General features: G+C 45.2%; 1 protein-coding gene across 2 annotated transcripts in view; it reads left to right on the forward strand.

Moving 5' to 3' along the window:
• The window catches only part of LDLRAD4 (low density lipoprotein receptor class A domain containing 4), a gene marked incomplete at its 5' end in the record, with an annotated part of 330675 nt that extends 320001 nt beyond the window's left edge, over positions 1-10674 (forward strand). For both annotated transcript variants that reach the window (XM_081096896.1, XM_081096897.1), the window contains 2 exons: positions 8702-8755; positions 9530-10674. In XM_081096896.1, the coding sequence (XP_080953022.1) occupies positions 8702-8755; positions 9530-10060 (585 nt within the window). In that variant the 3' untranslated portion in view covers positions 10061-10674. The remainder of the gene's footprint in view (positions 1-8701; positions 8756-9529) is intronic.
• Positions 10675-12358: the final 1684 nt, after the last annotated feature.

Genomic DNA, 12358 nt, shown 5'->3' on the forward strand with positions numbered 1-12358 from the left:
TTTGAACCGTATGGAATTGTGGCTATCCCGCCATTGTGACCTATAAACACAGCAATTTCAATTAAAAATGAACAAAAGGAGTCACATCGGGCATTTCTTCATTACCAGTGGCTGCAGGGATTCAATCCGTAGTGAAAACACGGTGCCTGTGGAGACAGCAGCGCCAGGCAGGCACTGAGCGCAGCCTGTGGGGGGCGCAGGCCAGGAGGCCATTTGCTCTTTCTCCCAGCTGTTGGCAAGGAGGACCAGGGCTGCAGCCGCCAGCCTGTTGGGACAGGAACCTGGGTTCTTGGGTCCAAAGTGCCCTTGTATGGGGCAGTCTGTACCCGGACGCTCTCTGCGGAAGTTGTAGATCTGGCCTGAGGTGTGGCCAGTGTGTGTGGTTTGCCCCACAGGGTGTTTTGACAAAACTTGATCGAACTTGTAAAAATGAGATTCCACATAAATGTTGTAGTTACATCTTTTCTTGGACCGTCAGCCTCTTGGGCCACACTGGCCTCTGTGCCTGCCTGGCATCCTCAGCCGTGGGCTGCAGAGCAGCTGCCACTCAAGATAGGCGGGTGCCCACCTTTTGCTGTGGCCCCATCTCCCTGTGTAGATTGTTTTTAGACAAAATATTCTTCTGCGCTCACACCTTTATCACAAGGGTGAAATAAAAGACAGAGGGCCACTGGTTTCCAGAAAAATGGGAGAGCACTCCTTTGTGGGCGTAAAGGTCATTCCTGCAAGATTAGGAGTTCAACCAGTGTGCCTGGGCCAGCGAGTAGAGCTTTTCCTGCGCCAGCCTGGCGTGCGTGTCCCTGGTCCTTGCTGTCCCGTCATCTCCCGGGGCAGGGCCGTCCTCTCTGGGGCTACACTAGAATCTGTGGTCAAGAGGGCAGAGTTGGTTGTGGGCTCCTTTCTGTTGGCCTTGAGAGCAGGGGTGGCCCAAGGACGGACAGTTCTGGCCCCACTGGGTTCGGGGCTCGCAGAGCTGGAGAAGCCCACGGGCTGTGTCCTCAGATCCAGTGAAGGACGCAGGGGGTGGGGGAGTCACCACACATAGGGTTCATTACCACTGGGACTGAAGAGCTAGACCCCTGTGCGCCTGCCTGTTCTCATTTCTCCCTACTTCATCTGCGTTTAGAAAAGCATTTCTAAAACAACAGAAATAAACTATTTTCATTCAGTAAGGTACCAAAACAATGAACCAACGGGTTTGAAGATGCAATTATAGCAGGTATGTCCCTGCCATTCCAGACTAAGGAGAAGAGAGCCGCATGCTGCATTCAGCATCGGGGTGGCATGAAAGATGCCAGGAACCAGTTTCCTGTGGGTGAGGCAGAAAGACCAGGGCCACTTGTTGTCAACTGCGTTCACTAATAATTCTCCGTAATTTCATGAGCCCCTGAAACTGCATTCCCAAGTGTCGAGGGGACTGCGAGAGGGCTGGTCAGTTCCTAATGTCAACTCCAAGCACAGGCTTCCTACCATCGGCCAAGCTGTTTCTCTCCCTGAATGAGCGAGGGCGTTAACATAGCCAAGCTGCCAGATTGGTCAGTTATCAGGCTTACCCTCCAGTGTGTGTAGTTAAAGATAGAAAGTTGTTAATTTGGGGGGAAAATTGATAATTTCAACAGCTTCAAAATGAGAATGTCCCCTTCAAGAAAGAGAAACAGAAGGCCAACTTGTTGGCAAAAATTGGATAAGGATGCTGGGCCATAGCTGTTACCAGTGATTCTCATGCGAACAAAAGTAGGCAGGCCTTTTTAACTGCCAAGATTTGTCTTTAAACAACGTGAGGAGCTCAAATAGTCCTACTTATGTTGACATTGCTCACAACAGTTTTGAAATTACCTTTAGAGCTTGCATTTCATTTTTGGGAAAATTTTAAGTGAAATTTTTTTTAAATTTTCAATAATGGCAAGTCTTCCTTTTTCTTATTTGCTCTCTGAAGATGGATTTGATTTTTTTTTGGCATCAACCAAAATCCATCGAGAGTTAAATGTTATGCATTTAACATTATACAATAAATTACACAGTTTTGCTGCAAAACCAAGTGTGACTCAGTTAGTCAAAATGATGTTGCCCAAGTTACAAAGTGATACTGGAGAGGAAGGTCAGGAAGGACCCACATAACCTGATGGTTTCCTCGGGGGAGGAGCCAGGATGGGAGGGAGTGGACAAAAGGAGTTTGGTCTGTGTTGTTAAAATGTTTATTGTAAGAATGAATGTATGCATTATTTTTACAACTAAAAAACAGCCTCTGCTCACATAAGTGAATGCTGAAGACAGTTCCAATAATGTCCTGAGCATCTGTAGGCTCCCCGGGGAACTCACTTGAGCATGGTTTGTATTGTGACCAAAGCAAGCTAAAACGAGATTTTTAAGCAGGATTAATTAAAAATGTTATGAACCATAAAATTTTAATAACCTTTTAAATAGGCATTAAAATTAATAATCCAATGATAATGTTTTTTTCTTTTGTTTGTTTTTACTTAGTTCTTGAAAGTTGTTGTGGCTTATTCTGAGGGGGAAACAGTTTTCTAAATTATTCTGACTCTGAGTGCCACCTGTTGGGGAGGCTCCCCAGAGCCGTCAGAGATGCCAAGGGAGGTAGCTGGGTTGTGGTTCTGTGACCTTGGGGAAAACTTTCAGGCTGTGCCTTAGCTTCCTCTCCCGCCCTAAAGGAGGTGACTGTGCCCACCTGGGCTGTTGGTGTGTGGTTGCACATTTCCCTGTTGCCCTGAGCTCTCTGCTCCCAGGCTGGTTTCCAGTGAAGTCTGAAATTGCTCACTCTCCCCCAGCACTGAGCCCTGGAGAGGCACCTGCACAGCTCCTTTTCTGCCTATAGACCTCCCTGATCTATTGTATTATTCTGGAAATATAAAGGATTCCCTTTCTTTTCTTCCCCACATACCTTCCTGGATAATTTATCTTTCTCTTAAGGGACATGCCCTAGATTGAGTAGAGTTGGGAGGGAAATACTGAGTCTTGAGAAATCTGATGATGGATTTCCAAGGAGGAAGAAAAGGGGAAACGCTGGAGAGAACACAGCCATTGACATCTAGAGGTATTGCCTTTACATCTGAGCTGTTACTGCCATCTAGGGTGGAAAAGATAGTAATACTATAAAGCACTGGATAGTAAAGAGGTTGCATAAGGAAAGGGAAGAAAAGAAAGAAAATTGATTTTATCGGAGGGTAAAGGTGTTTTGTTGCTGAATACCCAAGATCAGTTTTACCTATACTTTGAAATTCTCACCCTGGGACAAAAAGGAAAATAGATTTCCAAATACTTGAGGCTGTACAATACATTCATTCATTGGGAGGAACCCTTGAGTAGAAGCCAAAATACCCACCAATGGCCTTGCTATACCACAAGCTAACTGTCACCTTCAGTGAGTAATGCGCCCTTTTGGGGGCCTCAGTTTCTTCCCATATAAAATGAGGAATAACTGGCTTAGATCAGAGACCTTCAGATTGTTTTTGACCAAGAAGAACAGTAGAAACACATTTTATACCACAATCCACAATACTTATATGCCCAACTAAGGCAAAACTTTCACCAAACAGTACTTACAGACAATGATATTTTCCATTCTGTTTCATTTTTCAGATTTTGGCTGTGACCTACTTAAATTGATTTTCTAACTCTCTGAGAGGTTGCATCTCACAGTTTGGAAAAGATCATACTAGTATTAGATGTTTTCAGTCCCCAAGTCTGATGATCTTGTCTATGGTCCCTAATGTGTGGAAAGGAGAGTTTAGCCGAGAGCATAAAACCAAGAAGGTTCAGGCTGTGGGAGTGGTCGCTATGATGCGCACTGACCACCAGGGGGCAGACGCTCAACATAGGAGCTGCCCCCTGGTGGTCAGTGCGCTCCCACAGAGGGAGCGCTGTTCAGCCAGAAGCCGGGCTCAGCAGTGGTGGGAGCCTCTCCCACCTCCGCAGCAGCGCTAAGGAGCAGTGAGCCGAGCTGTAAGGAGCAGTGAGCATGCGGGCGGTAAGGAGTGAGGGGTCCTGACTGTGAGAGGGTGCAGGCTGGGCTGAGGGACACCACCACCACCCCCCCCCCCCCAGTGCATGAATTTCATTCACTGGGCCTCTAGTCTAGAAATTAAAAAGATTATAAGAGAGTGCTCTGGACAATTGTATGTCAACAAATTGAATAACCCTGATGAAATGGACAGATTCCTAGAAACACACCTACTAAGACTGAATCATGAAGAAGTAGAACATCTGAATAGATCTGTAACTCTGAAGGAGATTGAATTAGTAATCAAAAGCCTACCAACAAATAACCAGATGGCTTCACTGGTGAATTGTACCAAACATCTGAAGAAGAATTGACACCAATACTTTCAAACTCTAGTGAATTAGCATTACCCTAATACCAAAGCCAGACAAAAACACAACAGGAAAAGAAAACCATTATCCCTCATGAATATTGATGCAAAAATCCTCAACAAAATACTAGCAGACTGAATTTGGTAACATACTAAAAAGATTATACACCATGACTAAATGGGGTTTGTTTTTGTAATGCAAGGATGGTTTTACATATAAAAATAAGTGTAATACACCACATTAACAAAATGAAGGGGGGACTACATGATCAGCACATCAGGCAGAAAAATATATTTGACATAATACAATCCTTTTTCACAATAAAAACATTCATCAAACTAGGATGGAAGGAAATTACCTCAACATAATAAAGATCCTCTATGGAAAGCCCACAATTCACATTGCACTCAATGGTGAAGGACTGAAAGCTGTTTCTCTAAGATCAGGAACAAGACAAGGATGCATGCTTTTACCACTTCTTTCCAACATAGTATTTATTGGAAGTTTAAGCCAGAGCAATTAGGCAAGAAAAAGAAATAAAAGGCATTCCAACTATAAAGGAAAAAGTAAAAATTATCCTATAAACAGGTAACATGACCTTACATGTAGGAAACCCTAAGGAGTCCAACAAACGAAGAACACCTGCTAGAACTAATAAACAAATTTAACAAAGTTGCAGGATACAAAATTAACATGCAAAAGTCAGTTGCCTTCCTTTACACTAACAATGAACAATCAAAATGGAAATTTAAAAAAATCCAATGAATAATGGCATAAAAAAAATACTTAGGAATAAACTTAACCAAGGGGGTAAAAGATTATATTGACGATTGTACAATGTTGCTGATAGAAATTAGATACAAATAAATGGATCATCTATTCATGGATTAAAAAGCCTGATATTGTTAAGATGTCAGTACTATATAAAGCAATCAATAGATTTAGTGCAATCCCTATCAAAATCTCAATGATGTTTCTTGCAGAAATAGAGAAGTCCATCCTAAAATGCATGTGCTACCTCAAGGAAGCACCATCCCAAAATAGCCAAAATAATATTGAAAAAGAATAACAAAGTTGGACATTTCACACTTTCTAATTTCAAAACTTAACAAAGCTACAATAACAAAAACAGTACAGTATTGGCATAAAGAGAGACAATGGGATAGAAGAGAGAGCTAAGCAATAAACTTTCTCATATATGGTCAAATGATTTTTGACAAGGGGGCGAAGACTACTCAAGGAGAAAAGACAGTATTTTTGAAAATGGTGCTGGGAAAACTGGATATCCACTTGCAAAATAATGACACTGGAACCATATCTTACACCATATTCAAAAAATGAACTCAGTATGGATCTAAAACCTAAATGTAAGAGTTAAAACTCTTAAAGAGAGTAGTGGGGAAAAACTCATGACATTGGATTTGGCAATGATTTCTTGGATATGACACCAAAAGCACAGGCAACAAAACGAAAATAATAAACTGACCTTTAGAAATTAAAAACGTTGGTTTGTCAAAGGACACTATCAAGAGAGTGAAAGGCCACTAAGAGAATGGGAGAAAATATTCGCAAATCATATATCTGATTGAGGTTAATATTCAGAATATATAAAGAACTCCTAAAACTCAACAGCAAAATAATGGACCACCCAATTTCAAAACAGACAAAGGACTTGAATAGACATTTTTACAAAGATGATGTACAAAACCACCTGAAAAGAGCTCAGTATCACTAATTGTGATGACAAATTTTATGTGCCAACACAAGTGGGCTTAGCGATGCCCAGATGGCTGATAAAACATTATTTCTGATGTCTCTAGGAGAATAATTCCAGAAGAGATTAGCATTCACTCAGTAGACTGAATGAAGAAAATCTGTTCTTACCAGTGTGAATGGCATCTTCCAATTCCCCAAAGACCTGAGTAGAACAAAAAGGTGGAGGCAGGCAAATCTCTCTTCTTGAACTGGGACATTCTTTTCTCTTGCCCTCTGCTATTGGAGCTCCCGGTTCTTGGTCCTTAAGACTTACACCAGTGGCCTTCAGACCTTCAGACTCAGATTGAACTATACCACCAGCTTTCCCGGCTCTCCATCTTGCACCTAGCAGATTGTGGGACTCCATAACCACATGAGCCAGGTCCTATTATTCATACACACACACACACACACACCCTATTGGTTCTGTTTCTCTGGAGAACCCTGACTTAATGCACTAATCATACACAACTTAAACCCATAATGAGATACCCACTGGGATGGCTATTATTAAAGAAACAGAAAATAAGAAGTGCTGGCAAAGATGTGAAGAAATCGGAACCCTGTGCATCGCTGGTCGGGATGTAAAATGGATCTGCCACTATTGAAAAACAGTATGGTGGCTCCTCGGAAAATTAAACATAAATTATCACATGATCCAGCAATTTTGCTTCTGTGTATATATCCACAAGAATGAAAAGCAGATATTCAAAGACAGATTCGTATACCCTTCTTCACAGCAGCATTACTCACAGTAGCCCAAATGTGGACACCACATATGGACGGTCCTATAAGCTGTGGAGGGAATGAGGTGGCCTAGGGAGACTGCACTGAGAGGAGAGGGGCCCCAGATAGGACTCTCAGGAACTCCAACATTCAACCAGAATGCAGTTAGGGGCACCCCCCGAAGAGCAGGAAAGCGGCCAGAGAAGTCAGGGTGTGAACCAGGAGGGGTGATGTCTCTGAGCCAACAAGAGAGAGTCCAGTGCTGCTGGGAGCCAGGGGAGAGAAGGGACAAAAAGTGCTGAATGGATTTAATAATTGATGTGATTTGGGTGAAACGTAAGATTGAGTGTTCATTGAGGAGCTAGGGCAGAGTCTTAGAAACATCCCAGGATGAGTTTGTATGTTGTTTTCAATATAAGAATTGCTGTAACAGCCGAAACTACAGTGATTGTTCCTCTTGGTGCAGAGGAGCCCAGGCTCTGAGGTGCTCTGCAAGCTGCCTTGGCCTGGTGAAGGGCTGTCCGTGGGTGTGGCTCAGCCACTTCCTTAGATTTGATGAGATCTGTCACCTGTCACCAGGCCAGAGCCATGATTGCCCACTACATAATTTTATAGTCACACCTTAAGCCCAAACCTCCTCGAAACACTGCTGCTTCTGTTTCTATTTTTGCTGCTGAGTCCATGGTGTTCTGCAAGGACCGTAGGATCAGGTTGTATGTATTTGGTTTTTAAACACCCTGTTGTCCAGATGGGGTGTTTGTATTAGAATGCTGGCCTACAAAATACAGAAGAGAGACTTCGGGGTGTCTCACCTTGCAGGTCTACTTGTGGGTGCTTTCAGGTTCTCAGGAGGCTCAGTGATGGCACAAGGTCATGTATGAATATTCCTGGGAATCCAAAAATGCAGACATCTGCTCGTGCTCGCCCATGTTCTTCTCTTTATGACAATAACAGGCCTTTCGAGTAGCCCAACGGACCTTTGCCAACAATTTGGGTTCAAAAGGGAAAACATATTGAAGTGCTTTGTAAACAAGTTTATGGTGTTAGAACAGCTTGTCACCTTGACAGTCTGGTCAAACATATTTGGAAAAAGATGTTAAACAGCTAGATGTCAAGTTACATCTGCCTTGGGAATAAAGGGACTGAAGAATAGATTGGCTAGACCCTCGAAGGCCAGCCAGGCTCTGGAATCTGTTTTCAGTGTGAAAGCAGTGTGGCGGGCGGTGCTTTAGCTGTGCTGCTGCTCACCTCAGAGCCCAGTTCCGCAGGGCCTTGGCTGGCATGCCGGCTGTGGCCATGCACACCTGCATAAGGGCTTACGCACCCAGCCCGGGCCGGTGTGCTCACTGGTTAGAGTGTCTGCCTGAGCACTGAAGGGTTACAGATTCCCAGTCAGGGGCCCATACCTGGGTTGCAGGATCTTTCCTCGGCCCCGGTTGGGGCAAGTGTGGGAGGCAACCAGTTGATGTGTCTCTCTCACATTGATGTTTCTCTCTTTCTCTCTTCTTCCCCTTCCTCTCTTCTACTCTCTCTAAAAAAATCAATGGAAAAAATATCCTCTGGTGAGAATTAAAATAAACAAACAAACAAATGAGCTTAAAGACCCAGACTCTACCCAAATCTAGGCAGTGACTGAATAGGGTTTGATGACATTTGGAGTATATGTCAAACACGTACATTCTAACTTTCCTTTTGGCCGCAATTCTCCTTTTGTGTAATAAGGAGATTGTTTTGTGTAGTAATTTCGGCGTAATAAAAGGACCAGTTCTTTGTTGTTCTGTGACTTAAACAGGTCTGCCATTGTCCAAGAGGAATGTGGTTCCTTGATTTTTGGTGCTGCAGCATGAAACTAATGATTTTCTTGTGATGTCCCCCTCCCACCCCCTGCCAGGAAGGGCGCCTGTGGCCTTCAGACAGCTCTGGTCCTCAGCCTGGTGCCTCAGAGGTAAGGGGTTGGACAAGGGAGGGATGTGGGTGACTGGAGATGGCTGCTCAACCCGATGTGATGGGAGAGGGGAGGAGGGAAATATGCCATTACAACAAAATAGGTGGAAAAGTCAAATGTATGACAGTGTAGATTAGGAAATAACATTTAAATTAAGGCATATGCCTATAACTTTGGTTTTTAACGTGGGTGAGGGGATTTTTAGAGTCTCCTAGGGATTATTTGTGCTAGTCTAGAGCTCCCTGCAGAAAACAGGTTGAGAATCACTGATCTTTACGCGATCCCATAAGCTGCAAACAATGAGGCTCTGCAGAAGTGGGCATGGTTTATAAATACAGCATGATTCATTTCCACATCTCCAAGTTTAATAGAATGACGTAAAACTAACATAGTTTTTTTGCCTTTAATTTTAAAATATGATGTGGGAGAAGTCAATGGATGGATATATATACACACACACATTCACATTTGGCCCAGTGGGAAACACATATGTAGCATATGCAGTAATTCCCATTAAACCCAAATTTTCAGTTAACCGCATTGTCCATTGTTGAATCGTCTTGGATAAACTATAGTTTGGCAAGGTGAGGGGTCTAACTCATGAGGAATAATACAACTACATTTTTTCCTGGGGTAATCTCTCCCTGTTTTGTTGGAGGGGGAATATTTCAGCCGGTTGAGAACACAGACCAAGCGGGGGTGTTCTTACAGCGTCATGTGTATGGTCATTATTGAGCCAAGAATGTCCTCAAGCCTTTGCTCTTTTCCTGGCAGATCATGTATGCCCCGCGGTCTCGGGACAGGTTCACTGCCCCGTCCTTTATCCAGAGGGACCGGTTCAGCCGCTTTCAGCCCACCTACCCCTACGTGCAGCACGAGATTGACCTTCCCCCCACCATCTCCCTGTCTGACGGGGAGGAGCCGCCTCCTTACCAGGGGCCCTGCACCTTGCAGCTCAGGGACCCCGAACAGCAGATGGAACTCAACCGAGAATCTGTGAGGGCCCCGCCCAACCGGACCATATTCGACAGCGACTTGATAGACATCTCTGTGTACAACGGGGGCCCATGCCCGCCCAGCAGCAATTCGGGCATCAGTGCCAGCACCTGCAGCAGTAACGGGAGGATGGAGGGGCCGCCCCCGACCTACAGCGAGGTGATGGGCCACTACCCAGGAGCCTCTTTCTTCCATCACCAGCACAGCAACACGCACAGAGGGGGCAGACTGCCGCTTCAGCACGACAGCGCGGGGAGCACGGTGGTGCCCATCCAGGGCAAGGACAGGAAGCCTGGGAATCTCGTCTGACCTCCAGCATGCGCTTGGTGGGGAAGAAGAAACCGAGGACGGAGGAGGACTGCTCAGCTCCTCCGCTCCCGGGCACAGTGCTGCTCAGTTTTACGTGCGACAACGAAGTAAAACCAAATATGCAAATGTGGTCTTTGTTTCTGATTCCTTTCAGGGGAATTGCATGCAAACCAGACTGAAACAATACAAACTTCCATCCGGTCTGACCGTCAACAGTGTTTATTCGGGGGCAGGCGTCGGGAGGGGGGTGGTTTTGGCAAAGGGTGGGCATGGGAACAGAGAAAGGGGTGCTTTGACTATATCATGAAATAAAACACAGAGGTATTTGATTTATTTAATTATGAAAGGAGACTGCAGAGAAAGAGGCCAGAATGGCCTTAAATTTATAATTAACTAAGTAACGAAGGAAGCATTATTATATATTATCATGGGGAAGAATTGGCCAGTTTGCTTTTTCTCCCAAGGTGTGGAACTTTTATTTTGTTTTAAAAATATGATTCAAAATTCCTGTTTTTGTGTGCCAAGGTATAAAGTGGGGAAGCTCGATGAATGCAAGGAGTTGATTTGTGTTGTTATGATGATGTGTTATTAAAAGTTGCACTATCTTAATGTTGAAAATATATATGAGGGAACTGTTTTATGTGATGTTCTGTATGTTGTCTTTTCACCTGTGGATTATTAGTAGGCCTAAGGAATGCCATGGAGTGCTTCCGGTAATCATGCCAGAAAAGATGTTTGGGGACGTAGCCTAACATACCGACTTGTGTACATCAAGAAGGCCGTTACTGCTGTGAGAGTCTGTAGCAGAGAGCAGGGCGTCTGGAGCATGGAGGCCTTTGGGTGTAAGATAGGAACGCGAAGGTCCAGCTCTTGGGACTTGCTGAGTTACTCTGCTAGCCTAGGCCACCTGTTCTGTTAAACGTGGCCGACACATGCATGGACCACCCAGGATCGCAGTGCCCTCGCCCTCCAGCAGTGCAGTCTTCAGTAACTTAGGTTGTTTTTTTTTCACTGTAGCATGAAGTAGACTCATCCATAATTTTATGCAATAACTTGTTTAAAATGCAAGGTGGTTATTTTGAATACTGTTGAGATTTGTGACGTCTCGGTGTATTCCCGTTGTCAGCCTCCTTTCCTAGACAGTTCAGTTCAGTCCTGGACAGCTGGTCAGTGCCCGAGGGGCTCTCAGCGGTTGCTCCGCGTGGAGCCCGCCGGCCTCGGCGTGTGAGCGATGCTGGTCGTGACTTCTTCATCGGAAACTCCTGGAATGGACAGAGGACACCTCATTGCCGAGCATGATAACAAGCCATTGCCCTTCGCCAAATGGGCGCAGCATTCTCGGGGGAATGCTGTGCTCACAGCCCACGCTCCCGCGGGAGTTCGTGCAGCCTTTGCAGTGTGGCCAGAACTGGACGGTCAGTTCCACAGCAGGGCAGGGCAGGCGGGCGACTCCAAAAGCACAGGATTAAAAGCACAACATGCAGTTAAAATGCAACTAGAAACTAATTTTAAATATTGTTAGTTTTAGTTTTAATATTCCTGATATTTACAAAAGGTGTTCTTATGTAAAGCAACAGCTTTCTTATGGGGAAGAAAGCATCTGGCTTTTATAATAGCACCAGCCAACAAGTCCAACCAATGCCACGCCGCCGCCTGCTCTGCGTGGGCCAGTCCCCTTGGCCTCTGCACGTAACAAAATGGATTGGAAGGATGACCCAGCGACTGGTCGCTGCAGTGCTGATGCTGGATAACACACGCGCTTGAGTCTGTCTGTGGGTCTCAGACGATCTGTCAGTGAGGTGACTTGGTGCTGTCGGCCGAGAGCTGGAGAGACTGTTCTGAGCTACAAGCCCTGTCCCCTGCCTTCTGCTCCTTTCTGCTGCTGGTTTTTGTTTTGCTTTGAGGATTGGACTCTTCATTAAATTGATTCATTTCACCCAGTAACAGCCACAGAACTAGCCAAACTCTTAGAAAGAGAGAATTAACAGGCTCTGTTGGGACGTGTGCGTGCTAAGAGCCGCAGTGGGAATTCCAAGACTGGGCAGAGCCCCGGGGGGCCCCCTACCCGGTCAGCTCACTGCCTGGATCCCACGCCTGTGCGGGAGGGCAGCTGGCACTCTTTGTGGCATGGAGCCTTGTCTCACCCTGTCAGGTGAAGGTTAGGAAGCACTTGTGCCTGTCAGGACTCCTGGTAGAGGTGCCGGGTAAATTATTGGTCAGGTGTCCCCTCAGATGAAAGATGACAAGGTCAGCTAATGATATCATCATTCCAAACCTGGCCTGCAATTTGGGTAAAGC

The sequence above is a fragment of the Myotis nattereri genome (assembly GCF_964212035.1).
Source record: "Myotis nattereri genome assembly, chromosome: 8".
NCBI classification, from domain to species: domain Eukaryota; kingdom Metazoa; phylum Chordata; class Mammalia; order Chiroptera; family Vespertilionidae; genus Myotis; species Myotis nattereri.